The sequence below is a fragment of the Hyaena hyaena genome, unplaced genomic scaffold, assembly GCF_003009895.1.
Source record: "Hyaena hyaena isolate Hyena2069 unplaced genomic scaffold, ASM300989v1 scaffold_93, whole genome shotgun sequence".
Lineage (NCBI taxonomy): Eukaryota > Metazoa > Chordata > Mammalia > Carnivora > Hyaenidae > Hyaena > Hyaena hyaena.
Genome location: NW_024080724.1, coordinates 740,642 through 760,414, shown reverse-complemented (window position 1 = coordinate 760,414; position 19,773 = coordinate 740,642). Strand labels below are relative to the sequence as shown.

General features: G+C 46.2%; 1 protein-coding gene across 1 annotated transcript in view; it reads right to left on the bottom strand.

Moving 5' to 3' along the window:
- The window catches only part of GABBR2 (gamma-aminobutyric acid type B receptor subunit 2), a 351,400-nt gene that overhangs the window by 128,319 nt on the left and 203,308 nt on the right, over window positions 1–19,773 (bottom strand). Inside the window, exon 7 of the mRNA XM_039234825.1 lies at window positions 7,222–7,458. Within this exon, the coding sequence (XP_039090756.1) occupies window positions 7,222–7,458 (237 nt within the window). The remainder of the gene's footprint in view (window positions 1–7,221; window positions 7,459–19,773) is intronic.

Here is a 19,773-nt window from a genome sequence, read left to right as displayed (position 1 = left end):
GGAGCTCTGGGGCGTGAATGGCACTAGTGCCCTAAGACCACACTAGCCAGGCGTGGCTGCTGGCCGCTGGGCTGGGGTGTGAGTCCCAGGCACCCGCAGGCTGGGAGGCTCCGATTGCCCAAGGTGTGAACCACCAGCAGGGACACCTGCACGGCTGGGGGGGATGGGCAGACCTGACCAAAGCCCTAAAAGAGACCCCCGGAGATCTGGCTGGGACTCGGACGGTAGGTGCTGGAGTTTTCGTGTGTGATGCCGAGTGCTAGTTCCCAGGGTCACGGGAGTTTGGGCCAGACTAAAGGGAGGAACGGAAGGACAGACGGGTCTGTGAGCCGACGCTTTCCAGCTTTAAGGTGTCAACTCCCCAGAGGGAACGGCAGCAGGTAGAAAGCAGGAAAGTGTTCTTGCTTACAGACAGAGTTTACTCCACTCTGCGGTAATATTAAACCACTATAACCTTAAAGAAGTTAATTGGTTTGTTAATTATTGAGATAATTAAGTGAGATAGTATATGTGAAACAGACTGGCCCTGAGTAGGTATAGAATGGTTGTTTTGCTGGACTTGATTCTGAATATTGCTTGATTAGACCCGCATAAACTTTGTTCTTTGAAAAGTCACCATTGCGATATCAGTAGTAATAATAATAGTAAGAAGGATGATGCCATTTTGGGAGCTAAATGCCATCATTACTTATCATATCAACCCTATGAACTAGGTTGTATTTTCTTCCATGGATGAGGAAACTGAGGTACAGAGAGGTAAATAATTTCCCTGAGGTCACACAGCGCTAAGTAACGGACTTTGTCTGACTTTACACATTTGCATTTCCTGTTGTAGTTCATTACTGCCATCCCCCAGGCAATGGTTCATTTTATGTGAGTTTCAGGGGTGGGCCTGTTAGGTTTATGTATAATGTAATTCTCCTGGAACTTCCAGACTCTGGGATGGGGTGGAGACAGGTGGGGTGTGAGGAAGTTCTGGAAGGGTTGGCTGCTGCTCCTGGAAAACAGCCAAGAAAGGCTCATGAGAGGGAGGCCTTAAGGAAAGCTCGAGTGGCCTTGGCAGCTAGCACGCCAGGGTCACTGGGACGAGCCCTGTTTTTTAGGACGTGCAGCAGACACATCACAGTTGGGCTGTTACTGAGCTTCTGACAAGGTCCTAGCGACAGCCTCGAGCACAAAATTGAGAAACAGGCAGCATCAGGATAGCCCAGGGGATGGAGTCATGACTGGTGGAATGACCAGTCCCCGAAGAGGTCAGATCCTGGACTGGCAGAGTTTTCTCTACTTATGGATGGACTTCCTCGTGCTCTGTTTCTTAACTCACTCAAATTCAACAACCTTAACTGACGATACCAAATATAAACCACAAATGGGTGGCTGGTGCAAAGCCTGTAGGTTAACCTGTCTTAGAGAATAAAATCAGGAGTCTAAAGGATCAGACGGCGGGAGAGATGGGCCAATTCTAGCAAGATGATGTTTAACTAATTTGTGTGTGTGTGTGTGTGGTGTGAAGTTTCCTATCTGGGTGAAAAATCAACTGCCCAACCTTAGCCCCACGGTAGGGTGAGGCTGCAGTGTGTGTCTGTGACATAAACAGGCTTTAGCCCACACTTCCCCAGGACGAGGATCTCACTGGCTTCCCCTAACTACCTGTTCCAAGTACCTGCAGTCGCTGAATTCCAACTAATCTATGATGCCCTCTTTCCAGGTAGAATGTCGCCAGGGGGAGCACAGTGGCAGTATTTGAGGCTTAACACAGAGACTTGAAGTTTAAGGGACATACCAGCAAAGGCCAGATTCCTGTTCACCAGCAACAAAAGCAAATGGCAAAAGCAAATAAGTGCTGCAACTCGCCATCTGCTGTTCTTCATCACCTCCTCGGTGAGATCAATTAGAGATAACAGCCATTAGAGGCGGCATGCCTGAACCTGAGGCTGCCCATCTCTTCCAGACAGATGTGATGTCCAGACCCGCAGCTGGTTGAGAGAGGCTGGGCAGAGGATGAAGAATGGGGCCATTATTTGGAGGAACTTTGGATCGTTTCTACATTAGGTCCACCCTGGGGAGTGAGGAGGCAATCACAGTAAATAGTTTAGAAAGAATGGGCCCTCTTCTCAAAGTCAAAGATATTTCCCCCAGAGCTTCTTTCAATTTCTCCATGTCCAAATGTCTTGGAAGGCTCATAGTCCCCATGCAAACCTGGGGTGCATGCCCTCAGTAACTTTCTGGGAAAAATGTTATATGTATTCTGTTTTCGTAATAGGGTTAATGAGGTTACATCAACTTAGCCCCCATCCTAGGGGCTACACAGTAAATATGGTGTCATTCTAAGAGACAAATCAGAAGAAACATTTACTAAAGGGGGTATACCGCTCATTAGAGCCATCATATCTTATTGTCATGTGCCTAAATGATTTGTCCACTTGAGATCTGGTATATTACCCTTGTTTTAAAAGACTGGAAACTAGAAAGAATTAAAAAGTGATTGCCCAAAGAGAATTAGGCTTTGGTTGTTACCTGAATACTTTGCACATGTTACTAAGCAGAGTTTTTTCTTTCTTAAAGTTTATTTATTTTGAGAGAGAGAAAGTGAAGTGGGGAGGGGCAGAGAGAGAGGGAGAGAGAAATTCCAAAGAGGCTCCACTCCGCACTGCTAACGCAGAGACCGATGTGGGGCTCAAACCCACAAATCCTGAGATCATGACCTGAGCTGAAGTCAGATGCTTAGCCGACTGAGCCACCCAGGCGCTCCCCCAAGCATGTTTTGAAGGGTTATGGATATAAGCTGGTTGATGAATTTAGTGTATTTTTGGTAGAAAAACCTAATTAGAGGAGTCTGTTATGTCACAACGTATCACCATCAATGCTGGGCATGGAAGAGGCTGGCATTGCGTCCTCACTACCCAACACATGGCACAGGGGGAGAGGGCACAGCACGGGTGCCTTGCAAGTGTCCACACATTGAGTTTCACTTACTGAACTACAGGAAGATTGAGGGAAGCTTCTTGGTCTTCCCTGCCTTAAGCAGAATGGAATCCTTCCTCCTACGGCCTTGGGCAGACCTTGGAAAGTGACCAGCAATTTACTCATCTACTTGTCTATATCCCCCACTGGGCAGGGAGTTTTTGAGGGACAGACCATATATTATTCTTTTCTATGCTTCCAGCTCCCAGAACCTGATCCAAGGGCCACTAACAGAGTAAATAAATGTAGGAGCAAATACATCTCTGACAGGTTTAAAGTAAATGTGTGTGTGTGTGTGTGTATATGTGTGCACGTGCGCACGCGTACATGTGCACACACGAGTGTGCACATCCACCAAAGCCCTAAGCAATTCTCAGGGTTACTATGTGACAATCACTGGGATTTCTTGTTAATAATGTGAATTCCTTGGCCCTCCCACAAAGCCGTTGGATCAGAAGTTGTAGGAGGGGCTGGGAAATCTGAATTTTTAACGAAGCTCCTTGGAAGATTCTCATACATGTAGAAGGTTAGGGATGTTTTCCTAGACCAAAACCTGCTGAGCTGGGATTCTCAGAGTGCTCTGGGCTTTCAATACCTTAAACAGTCATTCTAGCCCAAGTTTCTGTTCAGGCAGAAGAGGGGTTTCCATGTGAGGACGCATCCTGAGATTTGCAGGCCATATGGAAAGGTAAGAGGTAAAAACAGGGCCAAAAATCACATCAGTGCACTTGGACTCAGAGGCAGGCAGGACCCCCACCAGGCTGTCGGTGTACAGGTGGGGACATGGAATTCCGTTTTCCAGGGTCCCCTGGGAAGGGCACTTGGGAGGAGAACTCCTAAGAAAATAAAACAGAGCCTGGCTCCAAGCTAAGACCAGATTCCTGGTCTAGGATGCACGGAAGAAGTCTGCACTTGAACCTGCCAACCAGGAACCACCGGCCTGGCTCCCAGACGAGAGTGTGAGCACTGCATCAATTGAAATTGAGTCACGGATATAATTAATTTAATGCATTTAAACGATTTTCCGTATAGTAAACATGCTGAGGGAGGGCGACCCAGAGTAAAGTGCCTGCCTGAGAGTGGAAAAGTGGACACCGCGTGTGCCGAATAATGCAAACCCTCCAGCAAATGGAAACTGCTTCCATTTACTTCCACCTCCCATTCCTTCCCTTTCCGACTCTTTATTTATGGCTGAACTTGGCCTTCTGTGGTCTCCTTGGACCACAGAGACGCTTCTCCTTTGTCGGAACACGTCCTTTCTTCTCTGGTCAGAAGACAATTTTAACAGAACCTGTCTACAGCCCAGCGACAAGCACATATTCATATGTGACAAAAGGGACTGGGAGAAAGAGGGAAAAGGACAGAACTTTTCACTACTTCGTCCCTTTCTCAGGTAAAGGGGAAGGTGCACAATGGTCAAGGAGGTGCGACCAGGTGTGGCTGGGACGGGCCCACCTGAGCCGCCATCTCGGCTCTGCCAAGCCATCCCTCCATGTGACTTTGAAAGCACCCTCTCTGGAACTCAAATACTTGTCTACAACATGAGGGGGTTGAACTTGAGGATTTTAAAGAGCGCCGTCAGTCCACGGGGCACCTGAGTGCCACAGTCAGTTGAGCGTCCGACTCTCGATTTCGGCTCAGGTCATGATCTCATGGTCTGTGAGACTGACGGAGGCTGCTTGGGATTCTCTTTCTCCCTTTGCCCCCGCCCTCTCTATAATTTTTAAAAAAAGATAAAATAAGAGTGCTTTCAGTCCTGATATTCACTGAATTATGAATCACATAAACACGTGTCGAGGGACTTCTCACTAAAAAGAACCTCCCCTTCAAGTCATGTCAAGTTTTCAGATAGTCTTATCGAGTTGCTCGCCAAGCAGGGCTTATGTATTATTTGGCTCTGATGAAAGGGAGCACTTGGAAATGGTTACGAACGCTCTCCCACTAAGATACATCGGGCATCTGGTCAAAACGCCGAGTTCCAGGACGGGGAGGGACCCAGAATGCTTCCTAGATTCTGTAGCTCTCTATCCAGCTGTTTCGGCTAGAGACACGACGGATTCCTTCTCCCACATAAGAAATGAAGTGTGGTGTCAGGACGGCCTGAAGCGGTGTGCCCACGTTTTGCGACAGCTCTGCCACAGCAGTGGCCACAGGCGAGTCCCACCCTCTCTAAGGCTCAGTCTATGCTTGTGCCAGGAGAGGGAGGACCTCTGGGGTGGGGCCATTCCATGGGGGTGGGGGTGGCTGGGGGCTGCAAGAAGGGAGGCTGAACAGGCAGGGCCCTGTGTTCCTTCTCCTTTCAACTGAGGAGCTTCTCTCCAATCTGTATTACGTACCAGCACACGTAAGATTTTATAGGAGGTTCTGAGGATAAAAACAGTTGTTTTGAAACCAAATCTTTCAAGGCTGTTCAAGTTTAACGTGTGAATCCAGGCGGCACTGCACACATGGGCGCTGCCCATAGCTCTTCAAAGCCTTACTCTGAACTGTGGGAGCAGAGGTCAAGGGCTCTCAGGTCAAGGGGGGCTCTACTCCGGGATCCTCCTTTCCAGCAAGCCTCGGCAGCAGGCCACTGCCCGGAGCAGAGCATGTTAGCACCGCCTGCGGGGTCTGTTAAGCCGCAGCAGCTGGGCCCCTACTGTAGACCCAGATTCAGTAGGTCCAGGGTTGGGTTCCAGAAGGTGCAATTCCAACCAGCTCCCAGCTGGTCAAGGCGCACTTTGAGAATCACTGGCCTACAGGATAAAGGCCGGCCTCCTTAGCGTGTTCCTTCAGAAGTGCCCCTACTTACCTTCCCAGCCTCGTCCTCCCCCTTCCGAATTATCCCAACAGAGAGATTGTCCTGCACACACTCACGCACATCTCCCTCACTCACCACGCTCCATCTGGCCAGACTGCCAGCCCCCACTCTCTCTGCACGTCTAAGGCACTGCACCAAAGCTCCCTCCTCCAAAGTGTTCCCTGAAGTTTTCATCGACGGTCACAGAAACCCCTCTGTGGTTCAATGGTTTGTCCTGTGGTGCTGAGTGCTTTTAATTCTTATTATCATCTGTGTCCAGCTCTCACCCCTGCGTTTGGACCGTGGGCTCCAGGACGGGGAGCCTATCTTTTTCACCTCAGCATCATCTACACCCTCAGCACCTGCACAGGCTCTGCCAACCAGACCAACAGCCAGCAAGCCTGAGCACACACACAAAGGAATATGAACATTTAAGAAATACACCAATCCACTCATCTTGTCCACTCTTGTTAATATCCCAAGATAGAGATGGATTCTCTAAGTGGCTCTTTAAATTAGAACACAACATAGGACTTTAGCCATTTCGACCTATTCTTTAGGCAAATTTTCCTTCTTTTCTGAGAGCAGAGTCAGTGACAAATACATCATCATGAGACATAACTAAGTACCACTTATGGCCGTTACCGGGAGGTAGCGTAATGCAGCAGTTCACAGATAGACCTAGGTTCAAGTCCCAGCTATACCTCTGATAGCTGTAGAACTTAAATGCTCTGAGCTCCAGCCTCCTCACCTTTAATCGGGATAATAGCAGCATTTACTTCCAATGGATGGAATATAGATATAATAAGACAGTTATTAACACTAACAATTTCTCGAGGGCCTACCATGTGCCTAGCCTTAGGCATACATGATTGCATCTAACCTATATGAAGTGCTTAGCTAAGTATGTAGCACATAATAAGGATTAAAGAAATGTTAGCGATTATTAGCATTGCTGATTTTCACAACTTCTATGCAAGACATATATTTTTATCCCTATCTTCCAGATGAGAAGCTTGAGGCTCAGAGCAAGTAGCCTGCTCGACAAACACTAGCAGATTTTACTTTGCAATGGCTCATCTTTTTACCTACCTCATGAGGTAAGTATTATGTCTGTTTTGGGAATGAAAGCTCTATGGTTTGGAGCTTGAAAGACTCAGGATTTGAACCTGACTTTGGGTCTGGAGCTCTTGCGGCCCCTATCCCCCACGTGGTGAATTTCAATTGCTCTGTGTGCAGTCAACTCATTATGCCCTTTGTAACCCACAAATTACAGAGAAGCATTTTCCCAGCGTGTCAGAGAGCATCAGCGAACCTGTCCCTCATTTTAGCAGCCCTGCAATCCTACCACCCACAGGAAATTGCTTCAGTGATCACAGAAAACGGGCCTTGTATCAAAGGGCATGTGATGCAGCCCCGTTCGCCTTGTACGCCTCCAAGGGCACAAGGGAAAGCAGAGTCTGGGGTGTGGGACTGACCGTGACCCCGAAGAAGTTGGTCTCATTCATGGCGTTGAGGATGATCCTGCCCAGGGTGTGGTCCGTGTAGTTGAAATCCTGGATCCGCTGGTGCCGGCTGCTGGCATGCAGCGTCTCCATGGCCCTCTGCAGCGTCTTGGCGATGACCCAGATGCCGTCGTAGGCATACCCATGGAACTTGCTGGGCCCCACGTCTGACCGCTTGTTGTTGTACTCTCTCTCATACTGCTGTGGAGTCTGCAAAACAGGGGTGGGGGACGCCAGGTTACCGCCGGCAGCGACATCAGGCACTTGGTGCCGAGAACGGACACTCTGCAATGCCCACCGTGAGCCAGGCACGGTGCCAGGCTCTGTGCGTGCATTATCTCACTAAATCCTCACAACGCCCTCACACGGCATCAGAGTTATGGGAAGTGGGCTTGTCCAGGACCGCACGGCTAGTGAGTGGCAGGACCGAGACTTGAACCCTGGCTGTCCTGCAAGGCTAGGGTGAAGGAACAGCGCGCACCCAGGCCAAGCCTCCCTGTGATGTTTGCAGGGCCGATCCTTAGTACCCGTGTAGGACCCCATTCCGAACGTCTAAATATTTAAGTTACGGACAAGCAAATAAACTGTTCAATGAAATATTTTCTATCTCCCCACAATAAATATACCTTCCTAATGATATGGAAGGCCAAGCTTGAATTCTGAATTCTGGGGCTCCTGAGAGCTTCAGGCTGGATATAGAGGCCACTGGGGGTGGGGGTGGGGTGGAGGGGGAGCGGGCGCTGGCCTTCTGCTGGGGCCCACCCCTGCAGCCATGCCCTGCTGGGTCCATACCTTCTCCCCTTCAGGCATCGGAGCCTCTTGACCATCCTAGAGATGCAATCCAACCTCAAGAGGGCTGACCCAGGCAAGGGCTCCCTGGCCCTGGAAGTGGCTCTAGCTGTTTGGGCAGGGAATTCAGAGCCTTGGAGGTGGTACAGGGGGAAGAGGGTATAGGTTCGGGGCCGGGGAGGGTGTGTCCCAGGGGTCTTACGGATCCTGAGCGCCTTAGTACCCCAGCGAGGCCTTCCTATAGCATGGGGCCTAAGCTGGACATAAGAGCTGCCCTGAGCCTATACTGTGCCCCTCTTTCCTCTTCTGTAATATAGCAAGGTCTGTGAATAATCCAGCATTTTAAAAAAAGAATTAAACTGAATCGAATTTCAGAAAAGAATTTCATTGGTGATATTTACATGCTGATTGTGGCCACAAAGTAATGAAAACCTTTTTACTTCAGTTACTGAGGCTCACACATCCCAACGGGTGCCACTGCAGGGGGACATGTCACCCTCAGCCTTTCCATGGGCCTCTCAAGTCCCTTCTGTACTCCTCTGCCAGAAAGGTCAGCAGAGCCCTCAGCTTAGCCTTTGGAGAAACCCTCTTTGGGGACAAATCACACAGAGACCACTGACACGTTGATGGTTTATACTGGGAAGGGCTCTTAGAGATAGTCACACATGCTCCCTCCACCTGCAGCCTGAGGCACAGAGGTCCAGAGACTTGCCCAAGGTCACACAGCTTGTGTGTGTAGTGGAGGGGGTGGGTGTGTAGCTGGGATGATCCCATTCCATCTCTACTACTTCTCTCCTTTTTTTTTTTTTTTTATTTTTTTTAAATATTTTTATTTATTTCTAGGAGAGAGAGAGACAGCGTGAGCAGGGGAGGGTCAGAGAGAGAGGGAGTCACAGACTTAAACAGGCTCCAGGCTCTGAGCTGGCAGTCAGCACAGAGCCCGATGCGGGGCTCGAACCCACGAACCGCGAGATCGTGACCTAAGCGAAAGTCGGACGCTTAACCGACTAAGCCACCCAGGCGCCCCTACTTCTCTCCTTTTTAACTTTTGAGGACATTATTGCTTTTTGAAAACCACCCCATGCTGTTTGGGGCCAGACCCAGTATCCAAGGAGGGCAGTGAACAAGGGCTGCGTCGCATGCCTGGGGCCCGAGTGAGTCTCCCGCCCTTGGCCCAAGGCGTTAGCAGAACAGGGTCGCACACCCGGCCTGGGGACAGCCAAGTGCCTCCGATTGTGGACCCTGCAGGCAAGGAATTCTGCCAGACCAAACGGGAATGCTGGTGTCCCGGCAATGACTCCTCCTTCTTTCTCGCTCCCATTGGATGACTCAGGTCTTATCCCTCTTTACAGTTTTCCTTGGAAATGCGTCACGTCCAGCCATCACATTTGTTCATCACTCAAAACACAGGGCAGGAACTCCCCAAATCCGAGGGTTCTTCGAGGAGGCGGCACCGTCTCTGGCCCAGCCTAGGTCCCTGAGCCCCTCAGCGTCCCTCACACCCTCCACCCTCACGCACTCCCGTGAGGTGAGGCTGGCTGCGGCATTTCACTCCTCCCGGGAGAGCACGCGGGTCTGTTATGAGGCGCACGCTCTCCCTTAGACCTCTTGGGTCCTTTGATCACATCAAGTTTGTTCGCACCTCAGATTTTTGCAGTAGCTGTTTCCTCTGCTAGAAAGCCTCCCCAGCTCTTTGCATGAATTCTCTCCATTCAAATGTCAACTCTCGTCACTTCTCGGGATGGCTTCCCTGACCCACCCTTTCTAAAAACTCCTCACCCAGGCATTTTCCAGCCACTGGTTTTATCTTCTTTACTGCACTTTTTGCATCCTGCCATGTTCCTACTTCTTCTTTTTTTACAAATAGTTTATTGTCAAATTAGTTTCCACATAACACCCAGGGCTCATCCCCACGAGTGCCCTCCTCCATGCCCATCTCCCCCTCCCCCCCACATCCATCAGTTCTCAGTTTTTGTCAGCATTCAAGAGTCTCTCATGGTTTGCCTCTCTCCCTTTCCTCCACCATTTCCGCCCTTCTTCTCCCCCTTGGTCCTCTGTCAAGTTCCTCCTAATCCTCCTATACGTGCAAACATATGGTATTTGTCCTTCTCTGCCTGACTTATGTCGCTCAGCATAACACCCTCAAGGTCCATCCATGTTGCTACACATGCCATGTTCCTACTTCTGTGTTGATTTGCGTATTATCTGTTGTTCCAGCCCTCCCTCCTCCTCGCCCCTCCCCCTGCAACTAGAATTCAGCTCCATGGGGTCAGGATGTTACCTGTCTTGATCACTGAGGTATCCCCAGAACCCAAGGCAATACCTACAGAGATCCTTTCCAAGCCTCAACTTCTCCATCTGAGAAATGAAGAGGTTGGATCAGGTGATCTAGAAGTTTCCTCTCAGCAACATAGGTAAAAGCCTGGCACGGTGGTGATGACAGCTCATTTGGAAGTCGGCAGGCCTGCCCTCCAGCCCCAGCTGTGCGGTTTGCTAACTGTGACGTGGGGCACGGTCCTATCTCCTCCGGGTCTCTGTTCCTCCCTTGCTGGTTGGCCATGAGGGTTCAGTGAGATGAAGCATGCAAAGTGCCCAGCCCAGTGTCCAGGACATGGAAGGTGCCCCACAAATGCCACTCACTGTTATAGTGGCATTTACTATTACTCCTTAATAGTAAAGGAGTCCTGCCCAACCGGGCCACCCAGCGGGTCTGCTAACCTGCGATGCCCTGAAGAGCCACAATTCTACCCACATCTGTGCTGACAAGGGTCAACAGTCCCTCAGGGCGGGCACATCCCACTTTACTTCCTTTTTTAAAATTTAAATCCAAGTGAGTTAACATAGAGTATAATGATGATTTCAGGAGCTGAATATAGTGATTCATCACTTACATACAACACCCAGTGCTCATTCCAACAAGTGTCCCCGTTTAATACCCATCCCCCATCTAGCCCATCCCCCACCCACCTCCCTCCATCATCCCTCAGTTTATTCTCTGTATTTCAGAATCTCTTATGGTTTGTTCTCTCTCTGTTTTTATCTTATTTTTGCTTCCTTTCCCTTATGTTCACCTGTTTTGTTTCTTAAATTCCACACATGCATGAAATCATATTATTTGTTTTTCTCTGACTGACGTATTTCACTTAGCATAATACCCTCTAGTTCCATTCACATTGTTGCAAATGGCAAGATTTCATTCTTTTTGATCACTGAGTAGTATTCCATTGTATGTATGTGTATACATACATACATACATATATATATACACACACATATATATATATACACACAGACATATATATACCACATCTTCTTTATCCATTTGTTAGTTGATAGACATCTGGGCTCTTTCCATAGCTTGCCTTTCGTTGAGAGCACTGCTATACCCAATGGGGTGCATGTGCCCCTTTGAAACAGCACACCTGTATCCCTTGGACAAATACCTAGTAGTGCAATTGCTGGGTTGTAGGGTAGTTCTATTTTTAATTTGTTGAGGAATCTCCACACTGTTTTCCAGAGGGGATGCACCAGTTTGCATTCTCACCAACAGTGCAAAAGAGATCCTCTTTCTCTGCATCCTCACCAACATCTGCTGTTGCCTGAGTTGTTCATTCTAGCCATCCTGACACCACCTTACTTCCTTAACAGACCTCCCATTATTGGGCATTTACGCTATTTTGAATTTGTCCCAATTATAGGACTGCAGAAAGCATCCTTGTATCTAAATTTTCTGAACGCATACTGGTATTTTTTTTTTTTTTCAGAATAAACTCCCAGAGACATAATTGCTGAGGCAAAGTATATAACAAACTTAAACATGATTCACCCATATTTGGGCCAAATTATTCTCCCAAAAGACGAGAAGTTAAAATCCCACCATGTATGAAAGCACTCACTTCCCTGCATCCTTGACAACAATAGGTATTTTGATTTTAAAAATTGTCATCAGTTTGTTGGGTTCAGAAAGAAAAGTGTATCTCCTTTTAATTTTAATTTAGATTTCTCTGATTCCTGATTAGAGTGAGCTCCTTTCACATACTGATAGGCAATTTTTATTTCTTAGATGCACTTCTTTATGCCATATTGCTATGGTGATAGTCACACCTTTTGATGTTTTGTTTTAATGCATCCTTATTATTTTTCCACTTTTTACTATTTAGCTATATTTTCTTTGATTTTTAAATATGATTTGGGTCTTTTTCCGGTCATTAATTTCGCTATTGGCTATGTTAAAAGTATTACAAATTACTTGAATTTGTATTTCTCTAAATGTGTTAGGCATCAAAGGAATGATGCCCCTTTGACTTCTTCTCTCTTGGACTTTGCTCCCATGAGCTTTCTCCAATACACACAAAAGCATCGAGGGCTGGTGGGGTCTGTATTTGAACCCTGTTTGTTCAGTCTAATGATTATATTCAGATGATATTTCCAGACCTCTTTCCTACCCAGAACATGCCACCGGGTCATTCTTCCAGGTTTCTATGACCCTTTTCAAGTCAGGGGTCCAGACCCGAGGCGAACATTCTCAGTGTGATCTCACCAGCAAATAAATGAGTATACTTTTTTAGCTTCCTTGCTATACTTTACTAGGGTTATTTCTTTGTGAGGACAGTAGGGGGACCAAAATCATATCATTTGTTCACACCTTGGGGTCCCTATGCATACTTCTTACATGAGTACTTGTAAATGCACATCTTTTCTGTTACATAACACTGTTCTTCACCTGGGGGGTGAGGGGTAAAAGGTGGGTGGGAGGACAATGGAAATATGGCTGTTGACCTCATTTCTGTGGGAAGAGTCCTTGGAATGGAACAGGTGTAGCTAAGCCCGGAAAGGTGACCTCATTCTTACTGTCTTCGCAAGCACAGAGTTGAAGTCATTGCTACCACATTATATCCCAGACCATTCATCACGTTCCAGGTGAAGCCAGCACCAAACTCCTTTGGGCAAAACAGTGACAGCAGGGAGAAACACTCTTGCATTTGTCTGAGAAAAAACTAATAGTTGTTCTTCAGCCGGGCCTCCGATTATTCAGGGCAGAATTTCTTCCATCGTTGAGCTGACACTGAAGGCTGATTAATTACTCATGCTCTGAGGTCAGGTTTATCATGAGATGCTAAAAGTTTCTGAGAAAATAACTTTATATAGTTAGTCCCAATTACTGACAGGTTGTGCTCCAGCATATTTTTGAAAGGCAGTTGTTGGAACTCGGAACATATTTTCCCACAGAAACTATGTTATAAATAGTGGTTAGGCTCCCAGGCTAGCCCACACAAGCTCGCTAACCCACAATGTGACTAAACCTTATGGGTCTGTCATTTCAACAGAACCAAGCAGAGCCCTGCTTCCTGGGAGAGGGGAGCCTCATGGACAGAAGGCAGGAGACGGTGAGGAAGCCATCCCCTTCCATGTCTCCAGCCACTGGCAGAGTTTCTCTCTAGCATCTAGGGTTTGCAGATCACAGAGTCTCATTTGGAAGGGCCCCTGGGGGTGGGGGAGTATTTAGTCCCCTTGCTCCTATATTCCAGCTTGGGGAGCACCTGGGGACCTTGTTAAATGCAGAAGCCAGGACCCTACGTTTTGATTCAGTATGTCTATGAGATAATTTAAGAATCTGTATTTCTAAAAATCTTGCAAGATCTCAATATACAAATCAGTTACCATGGATTAAGCCCCTCCTACAATCTGATTACTGGATCTTCTCAGTAGCAACTTCCAGATGTTTGCTGAGCTCCATCTTTTAGCTTCCTCTGGCGCTGAGAAGCTGTCTTTCCAGGAAGAACCTTCCAGTGAAGGCATGCTTGCCCTCTATGAGACTATGCAGCACCTGCAGCACGCCTATAACCTGTATTCCACGTGCAACGTCTCCTCGCGGAGCTGTTCCCTCTTGTGCACAACAGCCTCTCAAAGAGCTGAAGACAGTGGCATGCTATCCTGTCCCCAGGGTGCTGTCCTCTACCTTTTAGGCAAAATAGTCTCCTTTCGGATTTCCACCCTGACTGTGATGAAATGGCTTATATCAGACCAAAGCTCCCATGGAGAAACATCCAGAGAAGCAGAATAAAATATAAAAATAGCCATTCAAAGGCATCATAAAGCAACCAGGACATCTAGGACTTGAGGGCCAAGATGCTGGAGAGAGGAGAATGCTTTGAACAGAGTCGGCTTTCTTGGCTGTTTCCCCCGGAGGCACTTGGTGATTTGTAAGTAGGAAGGCTAGCTGCAGGGAACCCAAGCTCTGGGTCAGAGTCTTCAGCAGGGAGAGGAAGACACAAAACCATAGTTCAAGGCTATCAGGGTTGCAGGGCTTGTAGGGTCTTGAGGAAAAGGAAGTACAGAAAAGTGAGCCCACTTATCAGACTAGCATTTGCACTTGAAATACTTCATGGTAACTAAGCTGCATAAAGCAAGAGGGTAAGAAGCCAAGAAGTTGCTGAGGGGTTTAGAAATGAAGTAGGGTAGTTGGAGTCTCACAGGATCAGGAAGCCAGAAGTTGACACCCAGGGTCAGTAAGCACCCCAGGATTTCAGCTAAGAACACGGAAGAACAAATACGAGGAATAAGGGCAAACCAAAATAGACCAGGCCTCATAACAACCAAAACCAAGCCTGGAATCATGTCAATCCTTCATTGATTGGATTGAGGTGATCTTCCCCTAGTCTAACGGCCTTCTTGAAGAGAAATAAATCTCTGAAGAAAGATAACACATTCTGTAGCTGCTACATTTTTTCATCTCCAATTAAATTAATAAAATCTAAAAGATACACCAGGAAATAGGACCAAATAATGAAAAAAGTAAAAGGAGGAAGGGAGGGAGGGAGGGAGGGAGGGAGGGAGGGAGGGAGAGAGGAAGGAAGGAAGGAAGGAAGGAAGGACAGATGGGAGGAAGGGAGGCAAAAAGAGAGGAAGGGAATAAAGAAGGAAAGAAGAAAGCAAAGAAGAAAAATAGACAGTAGAACAGACCCACAGGTGATCCAAATTTGGCATTATTAAGACATGGCTTTAAAACAGTAACATTTATGTATTCAGGAAAATAGATTAAAAGATGCAGAATATTATCAGAGAACTGGAAGCTATGGAAAAAAAATAAAACAAAAAGTCTAAAGATGAAGGATATGGCAACTGAAATTAAGAACTCACTAGGTGGCTGAAGCGGCATATTATCAGAGCAGAAAGTAGGTTAGTGGACTGGAAGAAAGGTTAGCGTAGTAAATAGTAATAAATATTCAGACTGAAACACAGATGTCTAGCATATGTATAATTGTTGTCTTGGAATATGAGAAAAGACAGAATAGGCAGAAACAACATTTAAAGGGATATTATGCTAGAATCTCTCTTAACACATATCAATCCACGGATTCATGAAGTTGTACGAACTCTGTGAACTACAATCAAGATAAACCAAAGAAAACTTCATTTCAGTACAGCATAGTAAAACTGAGGACCAAGGCACAACATTTTAAAAGCGGCTAGAGAAGAAAAGATGCATTACCTTCAAAAGAGCAGCAACACAACAGATGAACATAGGGGAAGGGAAGGAAAAATAAGATAAAAATAGAGAGGGAGTCAAACCAAAAAGAGACTCTTAAATACATAGAACAAACAGAGTTGCTATAGGGGAGGTGGGGGGGGGGATGAGTTAAATGGGGGATGGACATTAGGGAGAGCACTTTTGGGGATGAGCACTGGGTGTCATATATAAGAGATGAATCACTCGGTGCTACTCTTGAAACCAAGACTATACTGCATGTTAACTAACTTGAAGTTAATAAAAAAGAAAAACTTCATAATGAAAAAAAAAGAGCAACAATAAGCCAAGCAGCTGAATTAATAGAAATAATGGAAGCCAGAAAACAAAGAAATCACCTTACAGTGGTGAAAGAAATAATGGACCATTTAGAATTCTATGCCTCAAAATTTAAGATGAAAGAAAGAAAATTTCAGATGCCCAGAAACTGAGTGAATTTGTCTCTAGCCAACCCGCAGTAAAAGAAAGGCCAAGAAAAGTTCTTCAGGTAGAAGAAAATGATCATAAAAAGAACAGAACTTCAGGAAGAAATGAAAAGTAGTAAAAAGTGTAAATATGTGAGTAGATCTAAATGAAAAGTGACATCGTGGCCAAGAACATCCAGGAAAATCTTTAAAAAGAAGAACAAAGATAAAAGATTACACTCTTAGGTATCAGGTCTTATTATAAAGTTTCAGTTATTAATACAGTGGTATCGGCTAAAGGATATGCAAATGGACCTATAGTGAGAATGGAAAGTCCAGAAACAGATCCATAAGGCACACTATATACATGACAGAGTTGACACTCTAGCATGGGGGTACTGGTGGTGAGGATGATGGACTTTTCAGTAAAGGGTCCTGAATCAACAGGTTATTCAGATGGATAAAAAATGGATCTTGATCTTACCTCACACCATACATAAAATCAATTTCATGTGGGTTCTATATCGAAATGTGAAAGGGAAAACAAGATTTCTAAAAGATAAGATAGGGAAATATTTTCAAGAGTGTGGGTGGGCAAAGACACGTAAACAGAGCACAGACATACTAATGACAGAGAAGACTAATAAACTGGACTACATTAAAATTAAGAATTTATGTTCATCAAAATACACCATTAAGAGTGAAAAGGTAAAGGGTGTTATGCTGAGCGAAATAAGTCAGGCAGAGAAGGACAAATATCATATGTTTGCACGTATAGGAGGATTAGGAGGAACTTGACGGAGGACCAAGGGGGAGAAGAAGGGCGGAAATGGTGGGGGAAAGGGAGAGAGGCAAACCATGAGAGACTCTTGAATGCTGACAAAAACTGAGGACTGATGGATGTGGGGGGGAGGGGGGGATGGGCATGAAGGAGGGCACTTTGGGGATGAGCACTGAGTGTTATGTAGAAACTAATTTGACAATAAACTATTAAAAAAAAAAAAGAGTGAAAAGGTAAGTTCAAGAATGGGAGAAGATATAAACAATACATATAACCACCCAATGATACAAGTGCAGAATATAAAAAGAACTTCTACAAATTAGTAAGAAATAGAGAATCCGAGTAGAAAAATGGGCAAAAGACTTGAACAGGAAATTTGTAAAAGAGGGTCTCAAAATGGCCAGTAAAGATATGGAAAGATACTCAATTTCATTAGTCATCAGAGAAATGTAAATTAAAACTCGAATGAGATACCACTACACACCCACTAGATTGGCTAAAATTAAAAAGCCGACAATACCAAATGTTGGTGAGCATGTGAACCAACTGGAACTCTCAATCACTGCTGGTGGGTGTGTAAATTGGTACAACCACTTTAGAAATCTGTTTGGCAAGGTCTACTAAAGCTGAACATATGCATACCCTGTGACTCAGAAATCCCACCCTACATATGCACCCAATAGTAATTTGCACATAGATTCACCAAAATACATCAAATACCTAGAAATAAATCAAACACAGTATGTGCAAGAATTCCATACAGAAAATTACAAAACATTTCTGAGAGAAATTAAAGATGACTTAGGTAAAAGCAGGGAGATACAAAATTCATGGATTGGAAGATGATATTATTAGGTCAATTTTTCTGAAATCACTCTACAAATTCAGTAAAATCCCAATCACAAGCAGATTTGTGTGTAGGTGTGTGTAAACTGACTCACTACTCCCTTCTCTGGCCCTGAGGCTGCTGTGCTAAAGGAGAAAGAGAACCACAATATTTTGAACACCTATTGTGTGTTTGGCACTCTGCAAGATACTTTTCTCTGGTTCACTTGGTCTAATTCTTTTATCTTATAAAAGAGATATTATTACCCCAATATTGTGAATGAGAAACAACTTCAGAGAGGTCAAATGACTTGCTCACTGTCACTGTATCAGTCGTGATCACTAGCACTAGGCCATCTGATTCAGCTGTATATAACAGAAAAAATGATCAGTGGCTTGGAGATAGTTTTGTTTTCTCATATAAAAAATGTCCATGGGTAGGTGCTGCAGAACTGCTATGGAAGCTCCACAGTGTAATCAGGGAGCCAGCTGCTGACTGTGTGCAACACTACCCTAGAATGAAGTTTCCTTCTCATGGTCACTTCTTGACCCAACGTGGCTGCTAGACTCTAGCCATCCCATCCATATCCAGCCAACACACAGGAGAAGGGAAGCTTTCCCGTTAAAGGAGACTTTCACAAGTCTACTGACATTCCATTGGCCAGACTTAGAATCTGGTTACATCCAACTACAAGGGAAGCCAGGAAATGTCCCTTTTCAGTTAGATGGCAACATACATACTTAAAAACCAGAGTTGCATTACTGAGGTGGACAGGGATTGTGGATGTTAGTATGGACAACTAAATATCTTTCAGAGTCTCCCAGTTGGGAAGTGGTGGGGCCAAAATTCAAATTTAGCCAGTGCTTTTATTCCTTAAGACCCTCCACAGGCTACCACACCCTTCTCCCTTAGCCCGTGTCCCTCTGCTACCTGTCCCCCATCGAAGTGAATTCCTAGGGAAGCAAAAGGGAAGGGGAGTTTCTTGGGGAAGGTGGGAGGCAGAGGCAGTGGCACTGTGAAAGATCACCTCCCCAGGGAGCATGCCCACTTTTCCATGGCCCCTTCCCTTCCTCCTCTCTAGAGCCTAGGGTTTCCCTAAAAGTTCCACGTTCTTTGTCAGGGAGCTTGCATGGCAGTGACGATGAGATGGGTGCAGCTCTTCCTGGGCCATTGGCTCTAGTTGAACACTCACTTGATTTGCGTTTCCTCCAGTTCTGCCATGTTGAATCAATAGTCACGGGTGGTTGCAGATGGTTCTTAACAGAAAATGTTATAAAACTCTTCCAAAGTCCAAAGAATGAGCCTGTGCATTTGATGGGGGATTGAGGCCACCTCTGAGGTCCCCAGGGATTCCAGGGCTCTGTGAACATTTCCATCTGGTGCTTTGGTCCAGCTCTGTGTCTCAGGAGGAAAGGAAACATGTCCAGGGAGGCTGAGCCATCACCAGAGAAACAAAACTAGAGTTTTAAATGCTCACACTGGGAACACACGTAACGGGATTTTGAAAAGTGAAAGCTGACAATGAAAACCACCAACGACAAAGAGTCTCTACTCGGGAGCACAGTGGTAATGGGGAATCTCAGTGAGGAGAACGAGTCAGACAGCAGAGCCAAAGCAAGTGGTCAGAGACCGTCCTCACAAGGTTCCAGAAGACTGAGCTCTGGATGTGCTCAGGGAAGCCTGACGGTCTACACTTGTCCCGTCACTGGAAATTCCAGTAGGAGGAGAGTGATGAACGTGCTCTGGAGGCCCATGACCTTGTTATTCTTCCTACCAGAATTCTCCTGGGTGCAAGGGAAAGAGTTGGGGATGTCCTGACACTGGCAACAGGTGTATGGAAGAGGGAAACTCCGAGAACACAGTGCGAGAGGGCCCACTGTTCTGTCTGATTCTGCAACTTTCTCTACTAGGAGTCACTTGGGGACACCAAGGTTTAACATTATAACCTGTCACACAGTTCGTTGTAAGAAGCCAGTACATATTTACAGAGAGCCAGAGGACTCAGCTGTGGAAGGACCCCTGCAGCTATCAGGTTCAAATCTCTCATCCTCAGTTGAGGAAACTGAGGCTGGGGCGGGGGTGGGGTGACTAGCTGTGGAGGCCGATGAATTGGTGGGATGCCACGATTTGTGCCAGATCTCCTGATCACCAGACCCACCCGGGCTCTGCTGGCGCTGTCCCACGACCTCCTCCATGG